This window comes from Zonotrichia albicollis, unplaced genomic scaffold, assembly GCF_047830755.1.
Source record: "Zonotrichia albicollis isolate bZonAlb1 unplaced genomic scaffold, bZonAlb1.hap1 Scaffold_257, whole genome shotgun sequence".
NCBI lineage: Eukaryota > Metazoa > Chordata > Aves > Passeriformes > Passerellidae > Zonotrichia > Zonotrichia albicollis.
In genome coordinates this window covers 4,753,032-4,765,420 of record NW_027428429.1, presented here as the reverse complement: position 1 = coordinate 4,765,420, position 12,389 = coordinate 4,753,032, and the positions used below count along the sequence as shown (strand labels likewise).

Sequence of the window (12,389 nt, the reverse complement as noted above, 5' to 3'; positions counted from 1 at the left end):
CTGCCCATCCCTGCTGCCTTTGACACAGAGCAGGAGGGCAGGACGTGTGCCCAGCCTGCAGCCTGCCACGGCACATCCAGCCCTCAGCAGCTGCCCAGGGCAGGATGCTCCTGTGCTCGCTGCCAGCTCCCAAAATCTCTGATCCCACCCTGCCAAGCACACAGGGACCCACCTCACACCAGCCACGGCTGGAAGAAAAGCTGCTCCCAAACCATGGCCTCAGCCTTCTCCAAGGGCACGGCCCATCCACGCCACAGCTGCTCCCAAGCACTTCCCCGTCCACACTGGACCACCTCGAATGCTTCCTCTGGAATAACAAACAACACATTATTGACAAGAGTTTAGAGACAAAAAGGGAAAACAAGAAGAACAGTAAAATCTCTTATCTCTGTCAGGGCCTTGAGGAAGGCCCCACCCCTACATGGTAGGGAAAAACCCAGCCATGGGTGAGGGAAGCCCACACTTTCTCTCTTCCCCCCTGCACTGTCCCCCAAAATCACGGTGACCCCAAAGCAAACAAGGGCAGTGGAACAGCCCAAGCCCTTCCTTGCCTGCACAGCAAAGCAGCTGTGCACAGGTTCTGGAGCCCCACCTCTGCTCCCACCACGGGGCTTTGTTTGTGTCGGGCTGGCTGCCCCAGCCCCAGCCCCAGCCTGGGGCACGGTGGGTGCTGGGGGCTGTTGGCAGAGCCAGGAGCCCACTCCCATTTCGTACCCGCCCCAGCCCATCCTCCCAGCCCTGCCAAAAGCAGCTGGGCAGCGACTGAAGAATGAGTTGCATCTGCCCCAGCAAAGGGGGAGCCTTTGGTTCCCCGCCATGCTGGGTCATGCCCAAATCTGGCAGAATTTCCCCAGATGGGGACTCATCTGCAAATTCCCCGTGGAGTTTGGCTTTGAAGAAGGTGCCAGAATCAAAGTGCATCACCTTCAGCCTCCAGTGGCCAGGCTGAGGAAGAGCTTGTCATCCTTGATGTCACCCTCGCTGTCTCCAGCAGCAGCAGCAGCATCATCATCCCCACCCGGTACAGCTTCTCCAGGGGCTCCTTCTCCTTCCCTGCGGGCAGACCAGGCTCTCAGGGCTCTGCCCAGGCCCCAGCTGTCAGGGAACCAGGACAAGCAAAACCAGCTGGGGTGGCGGCCACCAGTGCTGGGCAGAGCAGCTCAGCTCCAGCACAAGGGCTGCGTGTTCCCATCCCATGACCCCGGTCCAGTGACACTGGCAGCACAAAAAGGGTTGGGTTCCTTTGCTTCTCATTGCCAAGGCATATGTGGAGCAGGAACTTACCAGGGCCCTGGATCAAAGTGTGCCTGTGGCTCTCTCCCTTCTTCTATGGCAGAGGAATATTCTGCATCCAAGGAACACAGAACAGGTCTTCCAGTGTGGGTCTGTCCAAGGAGTTCACGGATAAACACCACCAGATCAGGTCTTTGCACTCTGGGGAGAGAAAGCAGAAACTGATGGTCAGCCAGAGAAGGCTCCTGTCTGCTTTACCCCACTGTTCCCATGCCCAGGCCATGCTGGATGCGCTCTGAGCTGGGCCTAAACTTTCCCACCAATTCCCTGTTTTGGAGGAGAGCAGGACATGTGCCACCTCCTCAGCAGCTGCCAGAGCGGGATGCCCATGAGCCCGCTGCTGGCTCCCAGCACTGGGATTCCCCCCGTGCCCAGAGAAGAGGATCCACCTTGAGAGAGCCTTTGTGGCAGCGGGAGCTGGCCCCAGCTGAGGTTCCGGCCCCTCCTGAAAGGGTGCTCCCCGCAGACCATCTGGTGCAGCAGGATGCCCAGGGACCAGATTGTTGCTGCCTCGCCATGGTACCAGCCAAAGTCGTTCCATTCCGGGGGGCTGTAGGACAGTGTTCCTATGGAATACAGATGGAGTTCATCAGGGGGATGCTGCTGCTCCCAGAGCCTGGCCCCAGCATCCCTGGGCCCGCGGGGGCTGCATCAGGGGCACACAGGGTGACCACTGCCCTCTCGCCAGCATCTGGGACTTGTGCACAAAGTTAGGGTTGGAAAAGAAGCCTCTGGTGCTGGAAGAGGGCAGCCCTGGCTAGGCCCGACCATGACATGCAAAGGAAAAACCCACTCCATGCTGGGGAAAAAACATGCCCTTATCCTCCCTGCCTGCATTGCCCCAAAAATATTATGAAGCCAAGGGAAACAGGGTGAGTGGGGTAGTGCAAGCCCTTCCTCTCATTTGCACACCAAACTGGCTGGGGCACAGGTTCTGCCCTCTCTCTCTGCTACCCCCACCCACGGGGGTTTTGGTCGGGCTGGCTGCCTCAGCCCAGCCCCAGTCCTGGGCAGAGTGGCTGGCAAAGGCTGCCAGCAGGGCTGGAAGATGGCTGCCCACCCAGCCCTGCTCTAAAGCAACTCAGCTGAGGACTCAGTGCCCTGACTGGCAGCAAAAGGGAGAACTCCCGCTGCCACAGCCAGCTTGCCTGGGAGATGTTGGGCCATGAGACGTCAGCAGTGGGAGCACAGCCCTGGGTAGGCTCACCTGCAAAGTGTGTGTAGACTGTGTCCTGCAGGTAGGTGCCACAGCCAAAGTCAATCAGCTTGGCCTGCCCGGTGTCCAGGTCAACCAGGATGTTCTCTGGCTTGATGTCCCTGTGCAGGACCCCGCAGCTGGTGCAGTGCCGCACGGCCTCCAGCACCTGGCGGAACAGCTCCCGCACCTCCTCCTCGGGCAGAAACCACCGTGCCCCAATGAAACGCTGCAGGTCCTGACACTGCTCTGGCCGCTCCAGCACCATCACGATGCAGTTGGGGAGCTCGAGCCACTCCAGCAGCTGGACCACACCGGGGAAGCCAGTGGACACCTTGGCCAGCAGCACGATCTCCAGGGGTGCGCTGGTGCCGTCGGGCTGCGGGAGGAGCACGATGCCGTCAGTGGGGCCGATGCCGTGCCAGGCCTGGGGAAGCCCTCAGCCAGGCCGGGATGCTCTGCGCCCTGCGCTGGCCCCACGCCCGCTCTCCCTCGGGGCGTCCTGGCGGCTCCCACCGTGCCGGGCCCCGGCTCATCCCTGGCCGGCAGCCCCGGCTGCTGGCCCCGCTCACTCACCAGCTCGCCCCAGTGCCGGACGCGGTTCCGTGGCACCCTTTTGATGGCCACCTGCAAGCCAAGGCCAGCAGCGGGGTGAGCTCGCCGCCCGCACTGCGAGCCCCATCCTCCGCCCTCTGCCCTCCTCCTCCTCCATCCCCTCCTCCTGCGCCCGCCGCCGGCCCCGCTGCTCACCGGGGCGCCGTCCGAGAGCCGCGTGGCCGCGAAGACTCTGCCGAAGCCGCCGCGCCCCAGCAGCGATCCCAGCCGGTACCGCTCCTGCAGGGCCTCCTGCGCCTTCCCTGCGGGCGGGAAGCGGCGGTCAGCGCTCGGCCCGGGGCCAGCAACGGCCCCCGAGCGCCCCTCACCCGCCCCGGGCCGGCCATGCCCAGGCGTTCGCTCCCGGGAACGCGGCACGGGAGGCTCGGGGCCGGCGGCCGCGCTGCCGAGCGGCGGAGTTCGGGCCGGGGAAGCCGCAGCGGAGGCGGCGGGAGCGGCCGCGCCGCTTGTGTGCTCCGCGGGCCCTGGGAGGAGAAGGGGCAAGGGCCGGGGTCGGGGCCGGGGCCGGGGGTGGGGCTGGGGTCGGGGCTGGGGCTGTGGCCGGGGCCGGGACTGGAGCCTGCCTCGGGGCCGGGGCCGGGCTCGGGCCAGGCGGAGCCGAAAGGCGGCGATGCCGCCCCAGCCCCAGGCACTGATGCCCGCCCAGCAGCGCCACCGCCAGTACAGCCAGAGCCGGGCGGAGGCGAGACCGCGGCGGGACGGCCGGGGCCGGGCACGGGGCAGCCCCGCCCGGGGCCGGGGGCGGGCCGGGGGCATGGCCCGGCCCTGCGGGGGACAGGGAGGCGGGGAGAGGAGAGGGACGCCGGGCAAGGGGCCGCGAGAGAAGTGTGTCCGACAGCGGGAAAGGGAGAAGGAGAGAAAGGAAAAGCGAAAGAAAGAGAGAAAGAGAGTGTTCTAGGGTATCTGCTTTTGCTGCTGCTGTCGCCGCTGCTGCTGCCGCTGCTGCTGCCGCCGCCGCCGCTGCTGCCGCCGCTGCCGCCGCTGCAACTGAAGCACCGGGGCCGTTCATCCCCGTGTCCGTTCCCCGCTCCCCCCACGAGCCCCACGTTCGAGCCCCGCGTGCCCCGGGGACAGCCCCTCCGTCTGTCCAAACACGGGAACTTTGCAGCCTTGAGCCCACATGCAGAGCCCCGACTCCTGCACACTGGCACAGCGACCTTGCTGAGGGTCAAACACTGTCGGGCCACCTTCCCTTGGGTTGGGATTCCTACCTCAGCCCAGCACTGCACTTACACCTCCAGTGTTGCTTTCCTGTAAAAACAGGGGAAGGAAAACTCATGGTATTTTAGAGTGTCTAAAAATCACTAAGTCACTGATCTTAGAGGTGCAGTGCATCTGGAATTACTGGGATAGAGAAGTAGTGCAACATGGAAAAGGGGAAGAGAAGTAGTGCAACATGGAAAAGGGGAGCATAGAAATAAATAGAGGAAAGCATCTTGGATTGTTTCTTTCATTTTCATTTCACTTCTGGAAAGCTGTTTCAGTTTTCCAGGAATCTTCTCCTGTCTGCTCTTTCCAAGAATCTCTCATGGAGAATGAGGTCAATTTCCTGTCACGAGATTTGCCACCAAGAAATTATGCCACTGGTGAAATTTTCATTATGACTGTTTGTGCTGGCTTAGGGCAGATTTTGTGAGGAAACCTCCTAAAGTGGTCTGTCTAGAAAGCAAGTTCAAGCAGGCCCCTCCCCCTACTAGTTCAGGAAAAGATTTCCCTCAAGAAAAGTGAAAAAAAACCCCGTTTATTTAACAGGTAAAGTATTCACAAGCATGAAAAATGAATAATATTAAATAAAACCTCTGACAGTGCTGAAGAGATGGCAAATTCAGAAAGTCCTTTTTGTGGGTTGTAGTTGGCTCACTCGGTCTCTTCTAAGTCCCTCTGGTGCTGGAATGCAGTGTCCCAGAGCTCGGTGGGCCACAGGGGTGAGCTGCCAGTGTTTTTCTGGGTTTTCAGTCCAGAGTGGGTTTAAACAGTTCCAAGAAAAAGGAAAGTCACAGTCCGAGGAACTTCTCTGCCCCAGCTAGCTAAAAAAAAATTGCTAGACCTGGGCTGTGAAGGCATCAGGAAATTTCCAAATCTGGGCACTGGCCGTCCCAGCAAACACCAGATCTGGATGGCGCTGGAGCCAGAACCTGCAATTTTCCAAATGTTGTCATCCTCTGTCAGCAAATCACTGGACTTGGGCTGTGCCAGCACCAGGAAGTTTTCAGATCTGGGCACTGGCACCGCCATCAAACACCAGATCTGGGTGGTGTCATTGCCAGCGACAGAAATCTGCCAGATTTGGGCTCTGCTGGCACTGGGAAATTTCCAAATCTGGGTTCTGGTGCAGGAAACACAAGTTGTGGGGGCGGTGCCAGAGCCAGTAGCAGGAAGCTGCCAGGTTTTGGATTTCTGTGCCAGCAAATTGCTGCACTTGGGCTGTGCCAGAATAGGGAAATTTCCAGATCTGGGCACTGGCAGTGCCAGCAAACAGCCCATTTCAGGTTCCAGGCTCCAGGAAGGACTGGATCTGGACGCCTTCTTCTTTTCTTTCCTTCTTTCCTTCCTTCTTTCTTTGGATCCTACTGCCAGCAAACTCCAGATTGGGTGGTGCTGGCAAGGGGAAATTGCCAGGTTTTAGCTTTCTTTGCCAGCAAATTCTGGACATGGGTGGTGCCAGAAGAGGGAAATTGCCAGATGTGGGCACTGGCAGTGCCAGCGCACACAGATCTGGGTGGGGAATGTGCCAGCACCAGGAAATTGCCAAATGTTAACTTTCAGTGCCAGCATATTGCTGGAATTATGCTGTGTAGGAACCTGAAAAATTCTGGATCTGGGCACTTGTGGTGTCAGCAAACACAAGATTGGGTTGCTGTAGGTACCAGGTATTTGCAAGGTTTTGGTTTTCTTTGTCAGAAAGTACTGGACTTGGGCTGTGCTGGCACGGGGAAATTCCCGCATCTGGGCACTGGTGGTGCCAGCAAACACCAGATCTTGGCATTGCCAATGACGGTAGCAGGGAATCGCCAGATTGTGGCTTTCTTTACCAGAAAATTGCTGGACTTGGCTCTGCCAGAAGAGGGAAATATCCAGATGTGAGCACTGGCAGTGGCAGCAAACACCAGGTCTGGGTACCTCTATTGGCATCAGGAAATTGACGGATTTTGGCTTTCTGTGCCAGCAAATTGCTGGACTTGGGCTGTGCCAGAGTAGGGAAATATCAAGATCTGGGAACTGGCAGTGCCAGCAAACACCGTATTTCAGAAAGGATTGGATCTGGACCCATTCCCTCCCTGCCTCCCTCCCTCCACAAGGTGCCAGAGGGGCTGGAGAGCAGCCAGGCAGAAAGGGACCTGCAGGGACTGATGGACAGCAGGCTGGACATGAGCCAGCAGTGTGCCCAGGTGGCCAAGAAGGCCAATGGCTCCTGGCCTGGATCAGGAATGGTGTGGCCAGCAGGAGCAGGACAGGGATTCTTCCCCTGTGCTCAGCACTGCTTGGGCAGCACCTCGAGTGCTGTTTGCAGTTCTGGGGCCCCCAATTTAGGAAGAACATGGAGGAGCTGGAGCGTGTCCAGAGAAGGGCAACAAGGATGGGGAGGGGTCTGGAACACAAGTCCTGTGAGGAGTGGCTGAGGGAGCTGGGGTTGTGGACACCTCAGCTGGAGAAGAGGACCTAAGGGAGACAAGTTGGTGTCAGGGCACAGGTTGGACTTGATGATCTCCATGGCCTGTTCCACCCTTGCTGATTCTGGGATTCTCTGGAACCACCCTTGGAGCAGTTGCAGGATGAGCTCTGGGCCTCCTCTTCAGCAGCTCCAGCAGCCCAGGTCCCTCAGCTTCTCCTGCCAGCCCCAAAGCCCATCCTGTCAGTCCTGCAGAGCCTCTGCAGCTCCTCCTCACTGCCCAGAACAGGGAGCCCCAGAGCCAGACACAGCAGCCCAGATGTGCCCCCCTGGCCTGGGGTGCCTCTGGCAAGGGAGCAGCAGGAGGCACTGCAGGAGCCTGCAGACAATTGATCTGAAGGCCAAACCTCCTTAGCTCCTTCTGAAAGAGCAGAACAGTTCCTCATTCCAATGTGGTGGAATGCTGGGCACCACAGCTCCAGGTGAGGACTGGACACAAGTTTGCTCCCACTGAGTGCTGTGATGGGTTCTGCAGGAGCTCTGGGCTTCTGTGCTTGCCAGGCACAATGAGGAGAGAAGGAGCCCAGTGCACTGATGTGGGAAATGGGTTTGTAGAAAGTTTTTAGAGCCTAATAGAAGGCCCACAAAGTATGAATCTGTATATAAATTTTGAGACAAGAAATGCTACCTTAAAAATTTCCATGGAATAGGACAGATATTGTTGAAAGAGAAATGGAGCTGGAAAAAAGTTTCAAAAGATGGTCTTGCAAATAAGACTTTGGAAAAACAGAGCTATAAAAGATGCATTGTAGTTGGACCATCAAGGGGTAGTTTTAAATAATTGGCTTTAAGGCATCTACAACATGGCATGGCAAAAGGCTGATATACCAAGAAATGCTTATAGTGAATTATAATTATGAAGTAGTTAGCTTCTGATTGTGATGGCATGAATTATAACATCTGTATTGTCTCACCCTTCTCCTGAGACTGAAAAGGAATACAAGTTTTTAAAACACCTCTCAGTTGCCCCATCTCTAGGTCGAGAAAAGAGTATTATCCAATACACTGACACAGATTTGCCTCGAGCATAACCCAGCCTGGACCAAACACACTGAAAGGTTTCCCCTTTGGCCCATGTCTCGAAACATCAGGTCTGCTGTTTGACAACTCAGGTTGGGTTGGTGTCAAGGAGTTCTCTCAGAAATACTGGGTTTGTCTTCCTCTGTGCCTTCCCCTCAGCAGCCTTGGGGATGCTCCTGTATGACGCCATCTCTCTCACACAGTTTGAGACAACTTCAAACAGGATATTGTGCAATAAGTCGTCTCCTCTAAAGTGTTCCAACAGTCCCTTTCCAGCAATAGGAAATTATTACTGTTAGATCAAAGTAGAAAACCCCTAACAGTTTTTTAACAAACAGAATCCCCCCATGACACCCGTTCCAAGAAGGCGCTGGGGTCTCTCTCGGAAGAACAGGAGCTGTCACGGAGCAGTTCCAGCAGCTGATGGAAGCTCGGGGGCTCGTCCGGCGTCGGCTTTCTCCCATGGCAGAGCTCCATGGAGCGGGCAGGGCAGTGAAGCAGCTGGGCTGGAGCCCCTCGCTGCCTTTTCTCCCCGGCGTGGCTCAGCTCACAGACTCTCGGGCTGGGAGCGGGGCCGCTCCGCTCCTGCGGGCACCGTGTCCCTGGGCTTGGACAAACAGTTTCCTGCCAGGAGAGCCCTGCGCACTGCTCCACAGATCTTTCATAAAGGCCCAAACCAACTCCAAACACTCTGTCTACAGCAGCTTTACACAAAGGGCTGCAGAAATCCAGGACAGCTGCAAGCGAGTGTCGGAAGGCTCTTGTCTTGTTCCTGACAGCAGAATTCTTGATGATCTGATGCAGTTTTATTCATATGTAACATGAGAGCTGAGTTTTTTTTGTTAAAATATTTCATGATGAGTAACAAGCCTTGGGAGCATGAGGTACAGGACTGACATGCAAAAGCATGAGCATATCCTCCAAAGTGGCCAGTTTAATTGTCCATTTTATTACTCTTGTATTTACTCCACACTAATAAGGAAAACCAAGCTTTGCTTGGAGGCAAAACAGGCATGGGATACACTACAGTCCCTCGCAGGCTTATCAGGGCTGGCAGTGACACAGCAGGCAGTCTGCTTCATTGTGAACCACTACAGAGCTACATCCCAATCTGGTTTAAGTAGTGTGGTATTATTAAGAGCTCCTTTTCTGCATGAGACACAAAAAGGAGATCTCAAATGATCTTCATGCAAGCATGCAGTAAAGAACTGCTCCTGCTATCCTAAGGAAGCATTTGCTTTGGCAATTACACTCTTCCCATTCATCTTTTGATGCAGACACCTCAAGTTTTCCCCCACACCCCTGCAAGGCTGGCAGTCGCTGTTTCCCATTTCCTGTTCTTCTCTAGAGATGGTGCAGTGGCTGCTTTGAAACAAAAAGCCCTGAGATCTGGACAGCTTGAAGGAGCATGAAATGCTGATTAAGTGCTCATATTGGTAACACCCAGGTCTGTGCTGCCCAGTGCTCTGGAGCAGCAGCAGCAGCAGGACCATGCATCATTCCTGTAGGTGGATGTTCATGTTTCTGGTGTGCAAGAACAATGACTTTGAGGAGGGACAAAAATGCCCCTCTTCAAACACTGAGTGTGCAAGGAGATGTGAAGTTTCACAGCCTTTTCTAGGATATTTTAGAATAATCTAAGAGAATATTGTGGCATGGAGCAGGTCCCTAAATTTGTCTCCAGAGGAATACCCAAAGGGCACATTCACTCTGTGGTGATGGCAACCCCATAAGCTCATGGACCAGTTTTCCCTGCAATGTGCCACCCTGCCTGGGCTTTACTAGGCCGGGACTAGACCCAGAGCTAAGCAAACACAGGCAGCCAGGTGACATTCTGTAACATCAGAAGCTGGCAACCATGAGGACTTTGCTGCCAAAAGGTTACAGTTTGCACTGGGCCCAGAAGTGTTTTTCCCTAAGGCAAAGCAAATTGAAATGTGAAGTTTAAAATCTTCAAATGACTATGAAAGGAAACTGCAGAATAATTTCTGGAAGGGCAGCGTTGTCAATGATCATGCAGCCTACCAACAGCTGGAGCTGAATCCAGAATTGCTTCCTCCAGCTGTGCAGGAATTCATTCCACTGGCAAGCACTGGTCCATGGGAACAAATGATCCCCTAACTCTGGGCTGAATGGCACCCAGGCTGCAGTGCAGATTTGAGGAAACCTTGTCACTTGTTATTGGCCTCCCAGGGCACTCATCCTTCTGCAAACAAGGTGCAAACAACACAACTGCACTGCTGTCCCAGGTAAATATACATACAGGTGACTTTGCCAAAGCAGTACATCATTTCCCAGTGAAATACATGACCTCTTCTTACCTATGGAATTGTGATTGAAGACACCTGTGAGCCAGATCTATGGGAGATTGCAAAGGAGCAAAGCTTTGGGATTTGGGCACACTTCTCTTGGTTTCTTTGCTCATGCCTTTGGTGAGCACAGAACACACCTAGGTAGAAAACCTTTGACTATACAGGATCTTTTGGATCCATTGTCCCCCAAACAGGTCAACGGTGGCCCTGTTACAATGACAAATTGAAAACAGCAGCACAAATGACACAAAAAAAAGATGGCCAAAGAGGAAGAGGAGAGGCCCAATGAAGAAAGGATGTGGTGACACTGGCACATTGAGTGAGCTGCACTCCTATAATCTCTAGGCTAGCAGGTCCTGGTCTCACATTCTCCTCTTGGTTTATTTATTTATTTATTTTTCATCATCAAAATAAAATATATACGATTAAAAATATATCATCAAAACTTAAAGACAGAATCAAAAGACATTAATTCAAAACTACATCTAAAGATCAGAACATATGTACATCTGTAACTATGAAGCCTAATGCATCAATCCTATTCTTCAAACACTCTTCATACAGGCGGCAGCTTCTTCCTGAGCTTGGAGGAAAGTGAGCTCTTCTGGATGGGAGGCGAGGACTTTGTGGGTGAGGGTACATCGGAAGTGTCCAGAGAAAACTTCTCGGTAAGCCTGTAACCAGTCAGATCTGCAAAATGGAGACACAAAGTTTAACAGAGGCCACCATGCAAACCTAAAGCAGCTGAAGCTCCATATTTCATGGGACACCTTTCCTGAAAACTTCTAAACAGCTGCACAGGGAAACATGCTCCTGCTGGCAGACACTGAGGCAGGCCAGGGCAAACCCTGAGCCACTTGCCCAGAGCTGGCACAGGCACAGCCTGGCCTCTGGGCTGCGCTGGGACAGCAGGGAGCCCAGAGCCCTGTGCTCCCCAGGAATGGCTCAGCTGCACATGCACCCTCCTGCTCCTCTGCCTGCCCCACAGCTCAGCAGCCCCACAGCTCCAGGGGCACTGGCAGCAGCACAGCTCATTGCAGGGGCACATGCAGGGCACAGCTGTTCCCTGGCAATGTGCACAGCCTCTCTGGGCTGCCACAAGACCCTTCCTGCCAGCAGAGATTGGCCCAGCTCCCCCCTCACCTCTGTGTGAGGCTGAGCCATGATTGCCTTCACCTTGTCCTCCATCTGGAGTTACTTCAGGCCCCCCATGCTGTGACTAGGAAGGGCAATGGAGAGAGCAGAGGCAGATGCACACCCTTCCTTAGGATTCTGTCATTTTTGGCACAGCTCAAAAGGCAAATCCAGAGATGTCCAATTCAGCACTTCCTCAGCTTTCTGGAGAACATCTCGCCTTCACCAGCCCAACATTTTGGAGAGCTTTTCCCGCACGTGTGGAGGCTTGCTGGCAGCACATTCCTTCAGCTGGGTGCCCATCACCTTGCAGAGGGCAGAGGTGAGCTTGGTGGCCACGGTGCGGACGTTGGCGCTCCGCACAGGCAGCGCCTTGTTCCCCAGGCAGGACCAGAGCACGGGCAGGGCGTCGCGCTGGGCGACTTCAGGGCTCCTGGCATGAACCCCCTGCACAAGCACTGCCGGGACAGAGACACAGCTCCTTACCCACCAGCCTCACTGCAAACAAGGATCTGCCTCTGCTTCTGCTTCTTGCCAGCCTCTCTGGCCAAGAGCAGCAAAATAGCACCCAGAGCCCCTTGGTCCAGAAACAGGCAAAGCAGCTGAGCATCCTGGAAACAGAACCACCAACCCTTCAGCACTAATTGCTCCAACCATAGCCCTTGTCCCTGGGGCAGACTTCCTACCTTTACTAAATTATTTCACAATCTCTTTCTGCATGAACAATGAATGAAATGTCCAATTGCCTTTGATTTCCATTAAGAAGTTGTCTAAACCCACACTGAAGATTTGGAAATGCACCATAGAGAGGAAATGGAGAGATTTCTAATAAAAGAGATGATTCCATTTTTGTAACTTTGATGCCAAGTGCCAAATGTCTAATCTGGCTCTTCCCTGTGCTCAGTGGCACACAGCAAAGGGCAGGATTAGAACACACCTCAAAACTCCAGCCCACCAGAGATGGCTGCTGCCTGACAGCTGGATGAGAAACATCAGTGACCAGCTGCTGTCTTTGGCAGAATGCTTTTGGGGCTTCCAACAAAGAGCTGCTTCAAACCTCAGGGCGTCTTAGATAATTACCCAGACCCCATTGCCTTGGCATTTGGGCATCTTCATATTTTAATGTCACTTCCCCTCCGAATGGTAATGG

At 54.8% G+C, this 12,389-nt stretch overlaps 1 protein-coding gene across 1 annotated transcript; it reads right to left on the bottom strand.

Moving 5' to 3' along the window:
• Nucleotides 1-1,327: 1,327 nt before the first annotated feature.
• Nucleotides 1,328-11,317, bottom strand: LOC141727893 (serine/threonine-protein kinase pim-1-like). The gene is made up of 7 exons (XM_074534181.1): nucleotides 11,304-11,317; nucleotides 10,746-10,795; nucleotides 3,239-3,345; nucleotides 3,065-3,115; nucleotides 2,501-2,867; nucleotides 1,683-1,859; nucleotides 1,328-1,434 (listed from the first exon to the last, which is right to left on the bottom strand). Exons 1-7 carry the CDS (start codon nucleotides 11,315-11,317, stop codon nucleotides 1,328-1,330), a joined length of 873 nt encoding a protein of 290 aa, XP_074390282.1.
• Between the last annotated feature and the right edge of the window lie 1,072 nt (nucleotides 11,318-12,389).